The 22,134-nt window shown below is 43.3% G+C and overlaps 1 protein-coding gene across 6 annotated transcripts in view; it reads right to left on the reverse strand.

The window, feature by feature from the left end:
• MYOF (myoferlin) overlaps positions 1-22,134 on the reverse strand; it is a 180,291-nt gene that overhangs the window by 118,264 nt on the left and 39,893 nt on the right. For all 6 annotated transcript variants that reach the window (NM_001193212.3, XM_024985591.2, XM_024985588.2 and 3 more), the window contains 2 exon segments: positions 7,169-7,256; positions 10,042-10,150. In NM_001193212.3, coding sequence (NP_001180141.2) covers positions 7,169-7,256; positions 10,042-10,150 — 197 coding nt within the window.

Consider the following 22,134-nt stretch of genomic DNA (forward strand, 5'->3'; position numbering starts at 1 on the left):
TGGAGACAATGAAAACACCAGTGGTTTCCAAAGGTTAGGGGGTGTGGCTGGGGAGAAGATGAATATGCAAAGCACAGAAGATTTTTAGGGCAATTAAAATATTCTGCATGATACTATAACGACAGATATATATCATTATACGTTTGTCCAAACCTTAGAATGTACAACACCAAATGTGAGCTCTAAGGTAAACTATGGACTTTGGATGATTATGATATGTCAATGAAGGTTCATCCTTTGTAAATTAAAAAAAAGTACATTCTGCTGAGTGACGTTTATAGTGGGGAAAGCCATGCATAGGCAGGGGCAGAGGGTATATGGGAAATCTCTGTATAGTTTGCTCAATTTTGTGGTAAACTAACATTGCTCTGAAAGATGATGCTGCGAAAGTGCTGCACTTAATATGCCAGCAAATTTGGAAAACTCAGCAGTGGCCACAGGACTGGAAAAGGTCCGTTTTCATTCCAATCCCAAAGAAAGGCAATGCCAAAGAATGCTCAAACTACCACACAATTGCACTCATCTCACACACTAGTAAAGTAATGCTCAAAATTCTCCAAGCCAGGCTTCCGCAATATGTGAACCGTGAACTTCCTGATGTTCAAGCTGGTTTTAGAAAAGGCAGAGGAACCAGAGATCAAATTGCCAACATCCGCTGGATCGTGGAAAAAGCAAGAGAGTTCCAGAAAAACATCTATTTCTGCTTTATTGACTATGCCAAAGCCTTTGACTGTGTGGATCACAATAAACTGTGGAAAATTCTGAAAGAGATGGGAATACCAGACCACCTGACCTGCCTCTTGAGAAATTTGTATGCAGATCAGGAAGCAACAGTTAGAACTGGACATGGAACAACAGACTGGTTCCAAATAGGAAAAGGAGTACGTCAAGGTTGTATACTGTCACCCTGTTTATTTAACTTATATGCAGAGTACATCATGAGAAACGCTGGGCTGGAAGAAGCACAAGCTGGAATTAAGATTGCCATGAGAAATATCAATAACCTTAGATATGCAGATGATACCACCCTTATGGTAGAAAGTGAAGAGGAACTTAAAAGACTCTTGATGAAAGTGAAAGAGGAGAGTGAAAAAGTTGGCTTAAAGCTCAACATTAAGAAAACAAAGATCATGGCATCCGGTCCCATCACTTCATGGCAAATAGATGGGGAAACAGTGTCAGACTTTATTTTTTTGGGCTCCAAGATCACTGCAGATGGTGACTGCAGCCATGAAATTAAAAGACGCTTACTCCTTGGAAGGAAAGTTATGACCAACCTAGATAGCATATTCAAAAACAGAGACATTACTTTGCCAACAAAGGTTTGTCTAGCCAAGGCTATGGTTTTTCCTGTGGTCATATATGGATGTGAGAGTTGGACTGTGAAGAAGGCTGAGCGCCGAAGAACTGATGCTTTTGAACTGTGGTGTTGGAGAAGACTCTTGAGAGTCCCTTGGACTGCAAGGAGATCCAACCAGTCCATTCTGAAGGAGATCAGCCCTGGGATTTCTTTGGAAGGAATGATGCTAAAGCTGAAACTCCAGTACTTTGGCCACCTCATGCGAAGAGTTGACTCATTGGAAAAGACTCTGATGCTGGGAGGGATTGGGGGCAGGAGGAGAAGGGGACGACAGAGGATGAGATGGCTGGATGGCATCAGTGACTCAATGGACGTGAGTCTCAGTGAACTCCGGGAGTTGGTGATGGACAGGGAGGCCTGGCGTGTTGTGATTCATGGGGTCGCAAAGAGTCAGACACGACTGAGCGACTGATCTGATCTGATCTGAACATTGCTCTTAAAAAGTATTTAAGAAAAAAAAAAAAAAGAGCCTCCAGATTGTTTCATTCCCATAATCTATGGTCATAATTAGTTTCTTCAATTTGCAGAGCTGAATTTTTCTGAACGTCTGCACTTCTGTGTTCTATCCTTAATATTTCCAACCACTATGTGGATGGTAACCTTAAAAATCAACATCAGTAGTGGTCGACAGTGGTTACCACAGGAGGGTGGCACTATGAGAGGTCTGTATGTTCTTATGTCTTATATTCCCTGTGTTTATAATTTTATAAGCAGATACTGCTTTTGAACTAAAAAAACACCCCCAACAAAGTCACATTTTAAACTTTGAAAAGATGTATTTAAATTAGAGGGAGTAGACTCATTACTTTTATATAAAATTGTAACATTTTTTAAAGAGTCAATTTAAGGGAAGTGATGGGACTTTCCTGGCGGGCCAGTGCAGTAGTTAAGACTTTGCCTTTGAATGCAGATGGTGCTGATCTCTAATCAGAGAGCTAAGATCCCCAAAGTCTCATGGTCCAAAAGCAAGACATAAAACAGAAACAATAGTGTAACAGATTAAAGACTTTAAAAGTGGTCCACATAAAAAAAAAAAAAAAAAAACTTAAAAAAAAATTTAAGGGAAGTGGAAAAACCAATTTCTGGGCCTGATCGTCTGTATGTTAAAGTCTGTGATGGCAGGAGGTACGGTTGCCCTGCTGTCATTTCTCTGTCTCACGTTTCTCAGTCCTATTTCCTCCAAGACTGTAAGCTGTTGGTTTTTTGTTCCTAGGGTCTTCCCTAGCATTGAGTTGTACTAAGGACTCAAAGATATCCTTGCTTAGTTGAATTGTCATATTAAGACAAAAAGAGTTTTATCTTAACACATCCAGATAATCTAGAACATTCAGAGTTTTTTAAGTGTTGAACAAAAGTTTCTTTTAGCCAGATTATGAAATCAATATTCAGAATGCTACCCTTAACCCAGTCATGGTGAAGGTTACTCTTGTAGAACAAAGGCAGTACTTCCGGATCAAAGAAACCTGTTCATTTTTTGAATAGAGAAATTTCACTCTGTCATTTCACACTTTAACACACAATTGTCCTGTGTACACAGCTCATCAACATTCTTTGTTTGAAATTCAAATAAACAGAACCCAAGTTCTGGCTCATTTCCTATCTTCATCCAGCAGTATCAGATATTAAAAAGAATTTATGAAGCAGATCTTGGCCACCCGCCACAGAACCTGCTGGGAGTCAGCTTCCTAAGAGGATGGGAGACTCAATCCATAAGCATTGCTGGAGCTCCGTGCTACCCAGACAACCCACGAGGAGAAGGAGCCTCAGGCAAAGGGAGTCTGGATGCAAGGGTTTTCTCCCCAGTGAGTTTAAAAGTTCAAGAGTTGATGTTTTTCTCATTGCTAAGGAAGCAGCCTTTGCTCCAGGGAAATGGCATGTTTTCTGAGCTTGGGCTCACAAGGGTCTGTCTCAGGAGATGGGACCTCTGCCTGTACTCCCAACAGCTTGGTAAACTGCTTATTCTCAAAATCTTCCTGGTCCACTAAGACACAATCCGTTGTTTTTTTTTCCTGATATTTAACAAGAAAGCACTTAGTCATCTCAGCGTGACTCAGATCATTCTTTTCTAATAGCTCTCCTTTTTAGAAGAAACAATTTGAATGTTCATAAAGACTGAGGCACTCAACTGAGCTCATGACTACAAGTCATCCAGAATTATTTTTTGTACAAATAAAGACCACATTCATGTAGGACTTACTCTAGGACAGGCACTGGGCTGAGTGCTTTCTATGCATTATCTCATTTAGTCTTTCCAGACGATGTCCTACTATGTTCCTCACCTTACAGTAAAAGAAAACAGAGATTCAGAAAGGCTAATGACTTAACCAAGGTCACATGGCTAACTAACAACAGACACAGAATCCAACCTGTGGAGGCCGGTCTGACTCCAAAACCCTTGCTGTTATCCATAATGTTATACCTTCAGGAAAAGTCTTGTCTCCAAACCTGGCTGAAAGTTCCTGGAGAGCAGGAGCTGTATCTTAAAGAATTCACCACCCTCAGCACTGCAGCACCAAGCAACGAATCAGAATACCCAACAACCAATTTCTTTACTCCATAAATATTCAATACTAAGAATCTGTGTGGTGCTAGTTCACTATAAACTATAAGTTTATGCTTTCTACTTGAATGAACCTCAGAGCTATTTCCCCCCCCCCCACTCTAAAGGCCCAGCTGAAAGGGTATCACAAAAGGGCCCTTTATCCTGGCTCTTGAAATGGAATAAAGACAATGAAACTGCCTTTTATCTACCAGTATACAAGGGCTTCCCTGGTGGCTCAGACAGTGAAGAATCTACTTGCAATGAGGGAGACCCAGGTTCAATCCCTGGGTTGGGAAGATCTGGAGAAGGGAGTGGCTTCACTCCAATATTATGGCTCCACTAAATACTGGCTCTGCTTCTTTATTCTTGCCTGGAGAATTCCACCAACAGAGGAGTCTGCAAAGAGTCAGACTCGACTGAGCGACTTTCACTTTCACTATACAGGGTTGAATAGTGTCCTCTCAAAAGTCATGTCCATCTGTAACCTCAGAATGTGACCTTGTTTGGAATAGGGTCTTGCAGGCATAATCAAGTTAACCGGAGATCACACTGGATTAGGGTGGACTGAATCCAATGCCTGGTGTGCAAATAAGATGAGAAATTTGGTCACGGACATGCAGAGAGCACCATGTGAGACTGAGACACTAGGGAGAACATGATGTGATGACAGAGGTGGGGACGAGAGTGATGCGTCTACAAGCCACGGGACACCAAGAACTGGCAGCAACCCCCAGAAGCTGGGACTGAAACACGGAACAGTCCTTAGAGGGAACCAAGCATTGGACACTTTGACTCCAGACATCTAGGCTCCAGAACTAGAGAGGACACATTTCCATTGGTCGAGCCACTAGTTTCTTATTACCTTATTACAGCAGCCTTAGGAAACTAAGAAACAGGAAACAGGGAGTGGCTTAGGGAAAATATCAGGGTAAGAAAAGGCACCCTGGTTCCCCCAATTCAGTGGCTCCAGCAGACAGCCCACCAGTTGGGGGTGCATTTTTTGGGCCAAAAAGTACCCACTGTCCTTCCCAGGCCAGAGCATATGCTGATGACTGTAGGCATCGGCGGAGGCGGCAGGAAGGATAGGGTTGGACCACTCGGGCCATCCCCTCATGGAGTGCTGCTCAGGACCCCACTTTCCTCTGTGGTGCATCTGTCATCACTGCTGTGACAGCAAAGGGAGCCACAGATGTTCCTGAGCCATTGCCAGGCCCTTGTGAGGCCGAGAGAGTTAGAGGACCAAGCAGCGTGCCTGAGGTGCCACTGGGAAGAGGGTGAAGGCAGAGTGCATTGCTGGTGTGTTGGTGTCCTTATAAGAGGTAAGGGGCTATGTCAGTCATAACTATCTCTGAGGAGGAAGGAGTCAGGTAACTAATGCTGAACACACAACTTCCGGGTCAATAATTAGGTCCAAACCATAATAGTCAGCCATCTGCAGGGTGGGTGAGTGGGGGCAATGGCTGGGATGAGACTGAGGCAGACAGAAAGTCACACAGGAAGGGGACAGACACTACGAGACAGGAAAGGAGGTGCTGCTGCAGGTGCTGAGAAAACCCGTTAGGTGGTCAAAGCACTGAGTTCTGAGAAATGCAGAGAAGGTAGGTCCTGAGAACCAAGACTGGCAGGAACCAGGGTTACGGCACCCCCCCCCAGGAAGGAGAGTGCCCAGGTGGCAGTGAGCATGGTGGGGTGAGTGGGCCCTCCCTTCCTGGGGTGCACGGCAAGGCTGGGGTGACACACCTTCAGGCAGAAGAAGGCACAGAGAGACATGAAGCATCATGTCACCCTGGAAAGATACCAGGAGGAGCTCGGACTCCGCTGTGTGAAAGGCCTGACTGTCTTATAGATGTCCATTCACCTGCAGCCCCAAATTTACCCCGAGACCCAACCCCATCCAGAGCAGCACCCTGAATGACCCCCAGCCCACGTCCGAGAACAAGGAGCACAAGGTGGGTTGTGCAGCCAGAAGCACTTGGTTAAAGGAGAGGGGGGCTGTTGGGAGGTGGGAAGGGGTTGTGGCCAAGGGGGAGAGAGGGGCTTCAACCCATGAGACAGGAGACTGAGCGCACAGCCTGGTGATGGCACATTTAGGAGGTGCAGACATGTGAAGGGAGAGACCACTCCTGAGACTCACAACCAGCTGACATCGTCCAGGGTGCAAGCTACAAACCCTAAGCAAAGCCTTGCCTGGGATGTCCTGCTGGAGTCTGTGTGCTGGGCGGTCTCATGAGGCTGCTCAGTCAGGTACCCAAGCAGGAACCTAGGAGGCTTTCCAGAACAGACCCCCCACTCATGTCCTGCCTTTTGTCTGTATAACAGCTTTAGTCAAAGAACAAATTTCATCAGAGAAGTGAGAACATGCAGAAAGAACAGTAAAGCCAGACAAAATAATAATACTTTAGCTATGAAGCAAAGTCAAAGACCTTTAGTTCTTCAAGGACTATATAGATAATATTCTGAGCCACGTCCTTTGAGCTGTTTTGCAGATACTGGAACCCCAACCAGGAGGAAGAAGCTCACTGTATGCTGCCCACAAGCACATGGACCCCAGACCGGTTGGAACCAGAAAGTCGATGATGCTGACTCCCAATTACCTCACCACCGGCCAATCAGAAGAATGTCCACGAGCTGATCACACCCCACTCCTTGAACACTGTGACTCCTCACTACTTCCTCCAGGGTGAGACACACAGTCTTGAGGCATTAGCCAGCTGCGGCCCTTTCGCCTGGCAAAACAATAAAGCTATTTCTTTCTACTTGATCCAAAACTCTTTAATCTAGCACCCATGTACAGAGGCTGAATTTCAGGAACAGCAAGGAACTGTCTCAGTCTCTTCTCCTTTAAAGGGTATTTGGTAGACTCTTGTAATGTCCCAATTCAGGGCAGCTCCACCTGCCTCCCGGGGCCCTGTGTAGCTAGGCAGGGAAGTTTAGAGAGTCTGAAAGTGAATAGTGAAAATGTTAGTCGCTCAGTCATGTCCAGCTCTTTGCGACTCCATGGAAAGTAGCCCACCAGCCTCCTCTGTCTATGGAATTCTCCAGGCAAGAATACTGGTTTGGGTAGTAATTCCCTTCTCCAGGGGATCTTCCCAACCCAGAGATGGAACCTGGGTCTCCTGCATTGCAGGCAGATTCTTTACTGACTGAACCACCAGGGAAGCCCATAGAGTCTAGTGACAAGAAAGCTTTCCTGGTGAGTCCTTGTGTCCCTTTAGTAGATTCCCCTACTAAAGGCATAGGCTGGGCCTTCAGGAGAGTCAGCTTACCTCCTGTGCCTGGCACGCTGGTCCCACCGGGGTCATTTGGATGTGGAGCTGAAGGTGGATGATAGCCAATCACCAGGTCAATTGTGGCCTGGGTAGAAAAATTCATTGCAGATAGAATCAGTGCAGGGCATCAAAATGCTTCAGACACAACACAAATCAATTCAGCAGCAGTAACAGTTTTCAAAGGAGTGAGCAGGGGGATGGGAAAGTGAGAAGAGAGAGAGAAGGGTGACACACCCTCCTTGTCTTCCCAAACACGAGCCCAGGTGAACTGGAAACACTTGCAAAAGCAGGTACCAGTACAGGCTGCCAAGTGTATTATTGCTAAGGGGCAGCCTCATAAACCGGAGGAAGGCTATGACAAGCAAGCAAGAACTTGTCACAAGCCTCCTTCCTAGGCTGCAGATGGCCTCCAATCACAGAATGACAGTCCCAGAGGCTCATTCTAAGTGATTAAGGTTTTTGTTCACTCACTGACATCTTTGCTAATTGCTAAAATTAATTTTTACACTTCTTTCCAAAAAGATTTTTATGTGGCTAACAAAAAGTCATAATGTGATTCATAAAATGGGGTTCAAAAAGGGGAAACAAGTCTGATGAAAGAGGAAACAAATAGGCAAAATATGAAACTGAACATAAGTACCACTCCTCTTGCATTAAATATGACCCCAAGTTGGCTAGAAGCCAAGGGAAGTAGAAGAACAGAAAATGTTACATAAACTTTCATTATCAGAAAGGAAGAAACATACTAAACTCATTATAGGAAATAAAATTATGTCCATTTAAAAAATCTGAGTTAAATTTCTCATGTGGAGCATTATTTTAGTGCAGAGTTTCCTATACTTTCATATTTAGTAAACCGATAAAATTTCAAAAGAGTTTGCTAGTGGGACTCAACATTGGGTCACTAATTTTATTTTGTCAAACGCATGCCCACAACTACCATCTACTGTTATAAGCATTTCACAAAATAAAGGATCTCAACAGCAAGAATGAGGATGGATAAATCTCAGAATAAAAGATGTCCTTTGAAAATAAGAATGGGGCACACTCACACTCTACCCAGGTTATCAGATAAAATATAGGGCATAAAACTGGGGACATACCTATCCTACAAAATGACTCATTGTTTATCTGAAATTCAAATTTAAATGGGCATCTCCCACGCTTTCATTTGCTGCTTTTGCTACACCTGGTAAACTCTAACACACACACATTCATTATGTATTGCCCTGCTTTTTCCCACCTGTCTAGTCATCAGTGAATATTCCCACATGGATCAGCACATTCTTTGCCAACTTAGGAACTATAACCTGGGAGACACTGAACAGGAAAGCAAATGATGTCTCTGGCAGCAGTCTCTTGGCAAATACAGAATTGGAAGAACAGTATCTCATGGCTACAAGTGAACAATAGGAAAACTGAACGCAATTAGGAGCTCAACTGCCAAACCTAATCCAAGAATTCAACCTTCAAACCCTAGAAGAGTCCATGAATGGCTTGACCATCAATGGTTTCCCAATAACCTCAGGATTCTCAGAGGTGCTGAAGGCCCCCTAATAGGGGTGAGATGATACCAGGGGGCCAGGACCTTACACTTCCTTACTCCATTCAATCACCACAGTTCTGCCATTTCAGGGTTCTACATACACTTGCCTTCTCTGCTTTAAAGAGAAGAAAAATACCCAGAAACATCACTGCCTTGTTACATCTTCCCTTAGTATCATTTCTGACAGTCAGGTTTTGGGTAGATAGATGACAGCTGACATTCTGAATCCACGTTTTATGATTAAAAGCAAACCTATACGTTTTGGAGACTAGACTAGCAAAACCGACATTCCTAATGGGCATTAACGTATTCTTGCCTACAGGGAGGGCCTCTTTTACTTTAAACTTTCTCCCATTTGCCCAGACTCCCACCCAAAATAAATTGTTCGGAAAATGAAGGCATCAGAGGTTAACAAGGCAAGCTTTATGAGTGCTTGTTAGCAATCTTAGAAATCTGATTTAACTGGTGGCTCAGTAGCAAAGAGTCCACCTGCCAATGCAGGAGACATGAGTTTGATCCCTGGCCCAGGAAGATCCCACGTGCTGCAGAGCAACTAAACCCATGAGCCACAACTACGAAGCCTGTGCTTTAGAGTCTGAGAAACACAACTACTGAGCCCATGTGTTGCAAGTACTGAAGCCTGGGCACCCTAGAGCCTGAGCTCAGCAAGAAGAGAAGCCACTGCAATGAGAAGCCTGTGTGCCGAACTACAGAATAGCCCTCATAGCAGTGAAGATACAGCACAACCAAAATATAAATAAGTACACTTTTTTTTTTTAAATCTGAGAGTTGTGATACTTGAGTCAAATTTTTTATAGCACATTTCAGAAAGTCTCTCTCTCTCTGCTGGTCTCATATCAGACAATATCAGTGTATACTTATTTAGAGAGGCTGTGATCAGAAAACATTCAGCTGCCAATACAAGTATAAAGATCATGATATGAACATCTTGATATTCTGGTCTAATATTAATGAATTACCTTCTACAGAATGTTTCAAAGTGTGTCTGACACACGAGCTACACTCACCACACAAATGTTAACACCTAAGTGAATACGCACAGAGCTGTACCAAGCGAGGGTCCCACTCGAGCTATAGGATTCTGCCACAGAAAATCAAGTTTATCTAACCTGCAGTATTGTCAGTAAGAGTATAGGATGAGGCCATATCATTTGCAAATACACCTATTTACCTCAAAAACAATAGGTTTGTATATGTGTGTTTGTGTGTGTAGTGAGCTAATTATAATGTCACACTTATCTTAATGAATCTTTGTGCTTAACCATCTCACTCCAAAGCCATTCAACAAGAGGGAAATGCTCACCCCAGTCTCTTGTCCCCTTTCGTTTAGCAGGGAGACCAGTTTGTAGGGCAGTGATCTGCTCTGGTCACCCATCAGGTCCTTCAGGGCTATGGTGGCCGTGCCAATTAACCTGCAGGGAAAAGAGAAAGCGCAAAGTAAACTACATAAGAGGCGTATTTCCATTTATTCATTGGACCTCCCAATTCTCTTACTGTTCATATGTCATCTTTAAAAATCACTCATAATGAAACGTGGGCCATTTTGTGCTCTCCTTAGCAGGATATTTTGACAGCAATCACATATTAGCTATTACTTCTCCATAACAAGCAGTCATTTCAAGAATCACACTATGATGCCTGTGAAATTTCAAGTCACAAATGAAATCAATGGGTGAGAGACAAAGCCCTGAAGAATCCAGGGAGAGAGAAAAATAGGACAAAATTTAGGCATTCTTCTGCAATGGAAATTTCAAAGAACTCATAAAACATTGCCTACTCGAGGGTGGGACGATATGAGAGAATAGCATTAAAACATGTATATTACCATATGTAAAATAGATGACCAGTGCAAGTTCGATGCATGAAGCAGGGCACTCAAAGCTGGTACTCTGGGACAACCCAGAGGAATCGGATGGGGAGGGAGGTGGGTGGAGGTTTCAGGATGGGGGGACACCTGTACACCCGTGGCTGATTCATGTTGATGTATGGAGAAAACCACCACAATATTGTAAAGAAACTAGCCTCCAATTAAAATAAATTAATTTAAAACAAAAAACAACAACAACAAAAAACTGCCTACTGTAAAAAACATCCCAAGTTGACCTTCTTGAAGTGTAAATAGGTTGCTAGTTTACTGACGGGGGAGCTTGTTAACCAAATGCTATGGAGCATCATTCAAAAGTTGGATGTGTGTACTTATCTCTCTTCCAAGACCCAAGGGACTATATTCAGCCTCTACCACTTAGCCATCCACCTCTTGTATTTTTTTGTTATATTCATTCATTAGTTTTATTCATTCATTAGTGATAACATACAGTATATTTGCCTTTTTCTGTCTGACTTTTTTCATTCACTAAGCATAATACCCTCTAGGTCTGTCCATGTTGTGCAAATGACAAAATTGCATTCTCTTTCATGGTTAACATTCCATTGAGTGTGTGTGTGTGTGTGTGTGCGCCACATCTTCTTTAGTCATTCATCGGCTGATGAACACTTAGGTTGCTTCCATATCTTGGCTATTGTAAATAATACTGCTGCAAACATGGGGGTGCAGATATCTCATTGAATTAGAGTTTTTCTTTTTTTTGGATATATAGCCAAGTAAACTTGCTGGATCCTATGGTCGCTCTATTTCTAGTTTTTTGAGGAACCTCCATGCTGTTCTCCATAGAGCCTGCACCAATTTACAATTACAACAGCGTACTGGGCTTCCCTTTTCTCCAGATCCCTGCCAACACTTGTTACCTGTGATCTTTCTGATGACGGCCATGCTGACAGGTGTTGAGTGACATCTCACTGTGGTTCTGACCATCTACCTCAGTGCACACAGCATACTGGTGCGGAAGTACACCTGTGTTTCTTCTCACCAGAGTAAAGCTCCTCTAAGTGTTTCCTGTTGTTCATTACTCTAACCCCAGAGCTTGGGACATAGTTTTTTTTATTAATAGAAATTTACTGAATGAAGGAAAGAAACATTTTTTGTAGTCAGGACACATGATCAAAAAACAATTTTAGAGAACACACAACCCCAGGGAGTTAGTCAATACAAAAGTGTAACCTGTGAAATACAGTCTGTAAATTGGAGGTTATAAAGTATTACATGATATAAGAGTGGGTGAATTGAAGGAGATCCTTTCGTGAGTGAAAGTCGCTCAACTGATTCCAACTGTTTGCAATCTCATAGACTATACAGTCCATAGATTTCTCCAGGCCAGAATACTGGAGTGGGTAGCCTTTCCCTTCTCCAGAGGATCTTCCCAACCCAGCGATCAAACCCAGGTCTCTCGCATTGCAGGTGGATTCTTTACCAGCTGAGCCACAAGGGAAGCCCAAGAATACTGAAATGGGTAGCCTATCCCTTCTCTAGCGGATCTTCTCGACCCAGGAATTGAACTGAGGTCTCTTGCATTGCAGGCAGATTCTTTACCAACTGAGCTATCAGGGAAGCCCTTTTGTAAAATGTAATCAAAAGCAAAGCGAGTCCAGGGGTGTGCTCTCAGTATAGATACTGAAAAAGGAAAACAGACATAGTAAGAATTTTTAGATGTTATTTACTTATATCTTGTCTATATTTGCAGTGACTTATACCAACCAATAGCAGATATGATAGCATGGAATATCATTAGAATAAATGAGAAAGCTAAACATCAAGTCTTCAAAACGACAGAAGAAATTCCTTACATCGAAAAACCCATTGTGAGGAAACTCTAGTTGAGAATAAAAAAAAGCTTTGGGCTTTCAGGCAAAAACAAATTAAAAAATGTTCCCCCTGTGGAGAAATATTCATTGTATTTAAAAATGTAGTACATTTCCTTTTAAAAATCAGGAAGTGAAAGTTGATGTCAACATAGATACATTATTTTTAAACTGACATATATCTGTATTCTCCTCCCCGACTCGGACCTCAGAAATTGGAGCAGATTGTAGATATGGGTTCTGTCATCCAACCACATATGTCCAGTGACTCGGAATAAGTGACTTCACTTTCTGTGCATAGGTATATTGTGCTGTGCTTAGTCACTCAGTCGTGTCATATTCTTTGTGACCCCATGGACTGTAGCCCACCTGGCTCCTCTGTCCATGGGATTCTCCAGGCAAGAATACTTGAGTGGGTTGCCATGCCCTCCTCATAGATATACTGCACAAGACCAAAGATTGCGATGGCACCCTGTATCACAGAATTTACCCAACAGTGTGAACCATTTGCACATGGTTTCTTGGAAGAGTGCACCAACTTGGACCAGATACACACACAACATTAAATCAACCATGATGGGTTCTCATCTCTTCTAATATCACAAGTAGAGTCAGTTAATGACAATGGAAAAGAAAAATTTTGCTTCCAGAAGATTAAGAGTGAACTTTTCAGCCCTTTTAGGTCAATATAGAAATTCTCTCTGTTAATGCTGAGAATTGATGGGACCTTTACAGAGTAATTTTTCAGATCAGTATGTTCATTCAGTATGTTAGTTTGCTTTTTTATTTTAACATGAGTATGTTCTCTTCTCACTTGGATTTTTATTTTCCTGATATATTGAGGACAAGAGGCTGTCCAGGACTCCATTTCCACCTGATGAAACAGGGAATCATCACACAAAGTGAGACCACTTGAAAATCTCTTCCACGTCTCCCTCAGCTGCACAGGGTGTGAGTTTTCATGAACTTTTCCCCATATTTTAAGACAGTAGGCCAAGGGGTTGGCCAACTTGTTTTGTTTTTTAAAAACAATAAAAAATTTTGAAAACTTTCTCCAAACATACAATACATACAGATGGCCAACACATGAAAAAAATGCTCAACATTAATTATTAGAGAAATGAAAATTAAAACTACAATGAGGTATCACCTCACAATGGTCAGAATGGCCATCATCAAAAAATCTAAAAACAATGAAAGCTGGAGAGGATGTGGAGAAAAGGGAACCCTCTTGCACTGTTGGGAATGTAAATTGATATAGCCACTATGGAAAGCAGTATAGAGATGCCTTTAAAAACTAGGAATAAAACTACCATATGACCCAGAAATCCCACTAGTAGGCATATACCTCAAGAAAGCCATAATTGAAAAAGACACATGTATCCCAATGTTCACTGTACCGCTAATGGCAATAGCCAGGCCATAGAAGCAACCTAGACATCCATCAGCAGATGAATGGCTAAAGAAGTAGTGGTACATGAATACAAAGGAATATTACTCAGACATAAAAAGGAAAGAATTTGAGTCAGTTGAAATGAGGTGAATGAACTTAGAGCCTGTTGTACAGAAGGAAGCAGATCATAAAAAGAAAAACAAATATCATATATTAACACATACATATGAAATATAGAAAAAAAAAATAGTACCGATGAACCTATTGCAGGGCAGGAATAGAGATGCAGACATAGAAGACAGATTTGTGGACACAGTGGGGGAAGGGGAGGGGAGAACAAATCGAGATAGTAGCACTGACGCATATACACCGCTGCTGCTACTGCTGCTAAGTCGCTTCAGTCGTGTCTGACTCTGTGCGACCCCACAGACGGCTGAATAAAATGGGAAACCACTGTATAATGCAGGGAGCTCAATCAGGGGCTCTGTAATGACCTAGAGGGGTGGGATAGGGTGGGTGGCTGGGAGGGAGGCTCAAGATGGATGGAATGTATGTATACTTATGGCTGATTCACATTGTTACATGGCAGAAACCAACACAACACTGTAATTATCCTCCAATTAAAAATAAATTGAAAATAATAGAGCCCAACAATGAGGAATTTGAATAAGAAATTGAAATGTCATTTGTCAAATGTCTGATGGAAAAATCAATCAAGTGGAATTATTTACTTTGGTAGCCAACTGTGATAGCCTGAAAAGATATGTTTTTGTTCCTTCAAAGTAAAATTAAAGTTAGAAAATGTTCAAGTCTAAAAAATGTGACAACTACAAGTTTAAAAGCTATATAACTGGTACTCACCCTGAAAGACATGGAAACAACAATAGATTTTCTTCCTCATGCTTCCATGATTCATAACCTAACTTTATGATTTAAATCATAATACTGTACATTGAACATGTACTAATCTGCTTTTGCTAAAGCTTAAATGACCTGAATCTTTATTAACAATATATAACTCCCAGAACAAAACAAAAAACACATGATGGACACTGCTGAAGTAGAAAACGGGCTGGTCTGGAGTTGGATGGAAACTTATTAACATCCACCCCAGGTCAGTAGGTGCATAATATGCTACTGGAGATCAGCGAAGAAGTAACTCCAGAAAGAATGAAGGGATGGAGCCAAAGCAAAAACAACACCCAGTTGTGGATGGGACTGGTAATAGAAGCTAGGTTCAATGCTATAAAGAGCAATATTGCATAGGAACCTGGAATGTTAGGTCTATGAATCAAGGCAAATTGGAAGTGGTCAAACAGGAGATGGCAAGAGTTAACATCGACATTCTAGGAATCAAAGAACTAAGACGGACTGGAATGGGTGAATTTAACTCAGATGACCATTATATCTACTATTGTGGGCAGGAATCTCTTAGAAGAAATGGAGTAGCTATCATAGTCAACAAAAGAGTCTGAAATGCAGTACTTGGATGCAATCTCAAAAACGACAGAATGATCTCTGTTCGTTTCCAAGGCAAACCATTTGATATCACGGTATTCCAAGTCTATGCCCCAACCAGTAACACTGAAGAAGCTGAAGTTGAACAGTTCTATGAAGACCTACAAGACCTTCTAGAACTAACAGCCAAAAAAGATGTCCTTTTAATTATAGGGGACTGGAATGCAAAAGTAGGAAGTCAAGAAACACAGGGAGTAACAGGCAAATTTGGCCATGGAATACGGAATGAAGCAGGGCAAAAGCTAATAGAGTTTTGCCAAGAGAACACACGGGTCATAGCAAACACCCTCTTTCAACAACACAAGAGAAGACACTACACGTGGACATCACCAGATGGCCAACACCAAAATCAGACTGATTATATTCTTTGCAGCCAAAGATGGAGAAGTTCTATACAGTCAGCAAACACAAGACCAGGAGATGACTGTGGCTCAGATCATGAACTCCTTATTGCCAAATTTAGACTTACATTGAAGGAAGTGGAGAAAACCACTAGACCATTCAGTTCAGTTCAGTTCAGTCACTCAGTCGTGTCCGACTCTTCGAGTCCCCATGAACTGCAACACGCCAGGCCTCCCTGACCATCACCGACTCCCGGAGTTCACTCAGACTCACATCCATCGAGTCAGTGATGCCATCCAGCCATCTCATCCTCTGTCGTCCCCTTCTCCTCCTGCCCCCAATCCCTCCCAGCATCAGTCTTTTCCAGTGAGTCAACTCTTCGCATGACATGGCCAAAGTACTGGAGTTTCAGGTATGACCTAAATCAAATCCCTTATGATTATACAGTAGAAGTGAGAAATAGATTTAAGGGACTAGATCTGATAGATAGAGTGCCTGATGAACTATGGATGGAGGTTCGTGACATTGTACAGGAGACAGGAATCAAGACCATCCCCAAGAAAAAGAAATGCAAAAAAGCAAAATGGCTGTCCAAGAAGGCCTTACAAATAGCTCTGAAAAGAAGGGAAGTGAAAAGCAAAGGAGAAAAGGAAAGATATACCCATTTGAATGCAGAGTTCCAAAGAATAGCAAGGAGATATAAAAAAGTCTTCCTCAGTGATCAATGCAAAGAAATAGAGGAAAACAATAGAATGGGAAAGACTAGAGATCTCTTCAAGAAAATTAGAGATACCAAGAGAATATTTCATGCAAAGATGGGCTCAATAAAGGACAGAAATGGTAGGGACCTAACAGAAGCAGAAGATATTAAGAAGAGGTGGCAAGAACACACAGAAGAACTGTACAAAAAAGATCTTCACGACCCAGATAATCACGATGGTGTGATCACTGACCTAGAGCCAGACATCCTGGAATGTGAAGTCAAGTGGGCCTTAGAAAGCATCACTATGAACAAAGGTAGTGGAGGTGATGGAATTCCAGTTGAGCTTTCAAATCCTGAAAGATGATGCTGTGAAAGTGCTGCACTCAATATGCCAGCAAATTTGGAAAACTCAGCAGTGGCCACAGGACTGGAAAATGTCAGTTTTCATTCCAATCCCAAAGAAAGGCAATGCCAAAGAATGCTCAAACTACCACACAATTGCACTCATCTCACATGCTAGTATGGACAAGGCAACGGCAACCCACTCCAGTACTCTTGCCTGGAAAATTCCATGGACGGAGGAGCCTGGTAGGCTGCAGTCTGTGGAGTCCCTAAGAGTCGGACACAACTGAGCGACTTCGCTTTCACTTTTCACTTTCATGCATTGGAGAAGGAAATGCAACCCACTCCAGTGTTCTTGCCTGGAGAATCCCAGGGACAGGGGAGCCTGGTGGGCTGCCGTCTCTAGGGTTGCACAGAGTCAGACACACTGAAGCGACTTAGCAGCAGCAGCAGCAGCACACGCTAGTAAAGTGATGCTTAAAATTCTCCAAGCCAGGCTTCAGCAATACGTGAACCCTGAACTTCCAGATGTTCAAGATGGTTTTCGAAAAGGCAGAGGAACCAGAGATCAAATTGCCAACATCTGCTGGATCATCGAAAAAGCAAGAGAGTTCCAGAAAAACATCTATTTCTGCTTTATTGACTATGCCAAAGCCTTTGACTGTGTGGATCACAATAAACTGTAGAAAATTCTGAAAGAGATGGGAATACCAGACCATCTGACCTGCCTCTTGAGAAACTTGTGTGCAGGTCAGGAAGCAACAGTTAGAACTGGACATGGAACAACAGACTGGTTCCAAATAGGAAAAGGAGTATGTCAAGGCTGTATATTGTCACCCTACTTATTTAACTTATATGCAGAGTACATCATGAGAAACGCTGGACTGGAAGAGGCACAAGCTGGAGTCAAGACTGCCTGGAGAAATATCAATAACCTCAGATACGCAGATGACACCACCCTTATGGCAGAAAGTGAAGAGGAACTCAAAAGCCTCTTGATGAAAGTGAAAGTGGAGAGTGAAAAAGTTGGCTTAAAGCTCAACATTCAGAAAACTAAGATCATGGCATCTGATCCCATCACTTCATGGGAAATAGATGGGGAAACAGTGGCTAATTTTATTTTAGGGGGCTCCAAAATTACTGCAGATGGTGATTGCAGCCATGAAATTAAAAGATGCTTACTCCTTGGAAGGAAAGTTATGACCAACCTAGACAGCATATTAAAAAGCAGAGACATTACTTGGTCAACAAAGGTCCATCTAGTCAAGGCTATGGTTTTTCCAGTGGTCACTCCAGTGTTCTTGCCTGGAGAATCCCAAGGACGGGGGAGCCTGGTGGGCTGCCGTCTATGGGGTCACACAGAGTCAGACACAACTGAAGCGACTTAGCAGCAGCAGCAGCAGCATGTATGGATATGAGAGTTGGACTATAAAGAAAGCTGAGCACCGAAGAATTGATGCTTTTGAACTGTGGCGTTGGAGAAGACTCTTGAGAGACCCTTGGACTGCAAACAGATTAGTCCTGGGTGTTCATCAGAAGGACTGATGTTGAAGCTGAAACTCCAGTACTTTGGCCAACTGATGTGAAGAGCTGACTCATTTGAAAAGACCCTGATACTGGAAAAGATTGAGGGCAGGAGGAGAAGGGGACGGCAGAGGATGAGATGGTTGGATGGCATCACCGACTCAATGGACATGGGTTTGGGTGAACTCCAGGAGTTGGTAATGGACAGGAAGGCCTAGCGTGCTACAGTTCATGGGGTCACAAAGTCGGACATGACTGAGTGACTGAACTGAACTGAATACCACTAACAATTTGAACTAGATATTCTTTGTTTTGGGGAGCTGTCCTGAACCTTGTCAGGTGTTCAGCACCCCTGGCCTCTACCTACTAGAACATGTCTATAACATTGCCAGTTGTCCCCTGGTGAAACATCACAGGTTGAGAATCATTGGATTGGACAAATTTTGTTCTAGACCTAACTCAGTGTCCCAGCTTCCTTTGAGATCTTGGCTAAGTCACCCAAATCTGAGCCCTCTTCATTATCTGCAAATGAGTAGATTGAAATAATTCCTCACACACTTTTTAGCTCTGGAAGTCTGCTACTGGCTTACACATCAATGCTCCTAAAGTGAAAGTGAAAAGTGTTAGTTGCTCAGTCCTGTCCAACTCTCAGCAACTCCATGGACTGTAGCTACCAGGCTCCTCTGTCCATGGGATTTCCCAGGGAAGAACACTGGAGCGTGTTGCCGTTGCCTCCTCCAGGGGATTTTCTCAACCCAGATCTCCCACATTGCAGGCAGATTCTTTACTGTCTGAGCCACCAGGGAAGCCCCATCAATGTTCTTGTGTATGTCTATTCAGAAGACTATCTCATGTTACATATTTCTCTTAAAGGCTTTGTTGATTTGTACGGGTTGGGGGGGGGGGGGTGGGGGTGGGAAGTATCTAGAATATCTCCATGATGAACAATCCAGAATAGTAGGCAAGCTTTCTGCCTTCAAAGGTATTGGTCTTTAACATTAGGAGTCAAATGTAGATTCCCACAGGGTGTCAGGAGGAAAGGTGAGGCCAATAATAGAAATGTGGAATACAGTGAGTGTTAGGTAAGACAATAAGGAGTGATGGGATTGTGGTTAACTGGGGAGAGCAGGCTTGCCTAAAACACAAAGCCATCTGCTGGCCCTTTATGGCCCTGAAAGGTTTTACAGCCTCCATTCTGACTCATCCAATATCTGCTCCTTTTCCTTCCCCATGAGAGGGTGTAAAGGGTGGAACACATAACAGACCAGGAATGGAACGAAAATTTAGCAAATCACAAAGTCTGACCACAATTCCTTCCTCCAGGAACCTTTAGTCTCCTTTCTTAAGATTTGCTTTTTCATTATAAAATTCTTAGGTTTGGGGGTCTGGGGGAAGGAGATGTGAAAGAAATCTTACATTTCTTTTTATGCAGTAAAGATGGTGTATGTTTAGATGAAAGCCTAGAAAGAGTTTAATCCCCCAAATAGTTTTCACAGTACAGTGAGCCGAAGAAAAACATAAATGTTTACAACTTCTAAGAGATTTCACTGTAAGTTGAAGAACACATCCCCTATAGTGAGTCTGAACTCTAATAGGACTCTGAAGGCAAGGCTGGCCTGGCCTGTTTTCTATGATGTTGCCTGGATACAAAATACAGTGAGAGACTGGGAAATGATGACTTGGCCTCCTACACAGGGAATAACAGTTCAGTCGGACCACAAGCCAATTTCCTTTAAAGGCGGTGACACTAAAACAAAAGCCCTTTTTCTTTCATATTAGTAATGCTATAAATAAGCTAAAATGTTATGGTGTGACAGTAATGAGGAATCTTTGCCCTGTGTTTTCATAGAACAATACGAGTCTCCCCCATTGACTCCACCCAACACTAAAACAGATGGACCACATCTCAAAAAGAAACTTTATAGTGAAAGAATCTCAAGGCTCTCCCCTTTCCCCGTGGAGTTAATAGACAGCAGATGAATTCTGAAATGAAGAACCAGTCCTGCTCCTATTCCTTCCAGCCCATGATCACTCATATAGTTTGTTGTTGGTTCTCTATGTGACATCAAACTCATTCTAAGCCATAGAAGCGACTACTTCAAAGTTAGATGTTAGGTTTGGGGGAAATGAAGAGTTTAAACCAGTCAACTCAATCATGCAAGTGTTGGTCAAGAACTTTGTTTTCTTTCTTGTTGAAACTGAGTCTAGTGTGTTTAATAGAGAAATGGAAAACATTCTCCCCACTGGCCTGAACGCAAATGTTAACAGCCGCATGCCACTGCCGTGAGTAACGGCTTTGCTGGCCGAGTTCTTAATCAGGGGAGCTCACATCTAGCAAGCTGTTCTGTGCACCAGGCCACAGCATAGGAAGGTTTACTGGAAATTCCCTCATGAAGGAAAGGAAAAATAAGTTGGAGGCTGGAAAGTAAATCACACACTGTTTCTGCTCCCTGGGGCTGCAGTACTCCAACTTTCCATCCTCCTAGGGGGAATGACAAGCCCCAACTCGGCCAGGGACAAACACTTTTCTGAACAGCCCTCTGGTCTCCTGCAGGACTGTGACCTGCCCACCCTCTGAGGCACTGGGCTCTCTGCCAGCTGGCCTTTGTCATGTGAGCCAGGGTGGGAAGACCAGTGGGGATGCTCAGCTGGGTCTGCTTCCTTCTACACACTTCTCCCCGCCCTGGCCGGTATTAGTCAAGCTCTTCCCTTGGTCCCTGAGCCAAAAGGTGGGACAGCCAAGTCCCACACCTTGCTTTTTACCAGATGGGCAGCCATGGCAGCCAATCCCATCACAGGGAACCCTGGCAAGCTCCTTTACTTGTGGGGAGCCCTCTGAGTTCCCCAGCCAGCCTACCCTTTCCCTCTGGATTAGCCCATAAAACTGTTCCTCAGAGTGTGGCTGCCCTGCAGTAGAGTCAGCAGGGCGGTTACAGATTCCCAGGACCCTGAGTCACACTTTTCCTTTAGTTAATTCTTATAACCAGGAAGTTTGAGGAACAATTGTCTAGAATAGGTGGAGGGGTGGGTGGAGGGCTGGGGGGCAGGGAAGGCAGTGGGCAAAGCCAGATCTGGGGAAAGGGGGACGTGTGCAGTTTTTGTTAAAGTACATCCAGTGTGACCATACAGGTTCACATTTGAGAAATGGACATAGAAATCAATAATTTAACAGAATAAAGTAGGAAGCAGAACTCCATCAAAACCTACTCAGCAGGCCTAGTTACCTGCACCCTCCCATGGCTTCCCATCCTTACTCCACACTGAGACTGTCTAAGGGCCTTGAGGCCTTTGTCCTGCTCATCACGAGGAGGCAGGGGTTTCAGAAAACCTAGAACCTCCTAGTCCATGCAGTGGTTCCCAAACCTAGCCATGCACAAGCCCTCTGAGTTGGGGTGTAACAAACTCCATGTCCAGATTCTGGAATCACTGACCTAGCCTGGAGGCTGCAGTAAGATTTGCAGGATTCAGGGACAGCCCCTCTGCATCATAGCCCTTGCTACAGACGGTGCCACTTTAACAGGGGAAGGAGCTGAGTAGAAACCCAACTCTCCTCACCAAAGCCCTCCAGGGCAGAGAGGCTATGAGGCCAGGGGAGGGTTAACTAGCCTAATTCCTGGCGTGTAGAAGATGTCCAAGAGTTACTTCTTGAATAAATGATGTAACTGGCTATTTTGCTATTTGCTCCTGACCAATTCTGCTATTCATTCAGTCCTCAAAGTTCTGACTCTATGCGTGCCTGTTCTGGAGTTCAGCAGAACTCCCAGGCTCTGTCTCTAATGCCCTCATCCATTAGAATCAAGGTTGAGTTTTCATTCATTCATCTATCCATCCATTCATTCATTCATCAATCAAGCACTTGGACCTTATAAAGGGGGGCA

Source organism: Bos taurus, chromosome 26 (assembly GCF_002263795.3).
Source record: "Bos taurus isolate L1 Dominette 01449 registration number 42190680 breed Hereford chromosome 26, ARS-UCD2.0, whole genome shotgun sequence".
In the NCBI taxonomy this organism is placed as follows: domain Eukaryota; kingdom Metazoa; phylum Chordata; class Mammalia; order Artiodactyla; family Bovidae; genus Bos; species Bos taurus.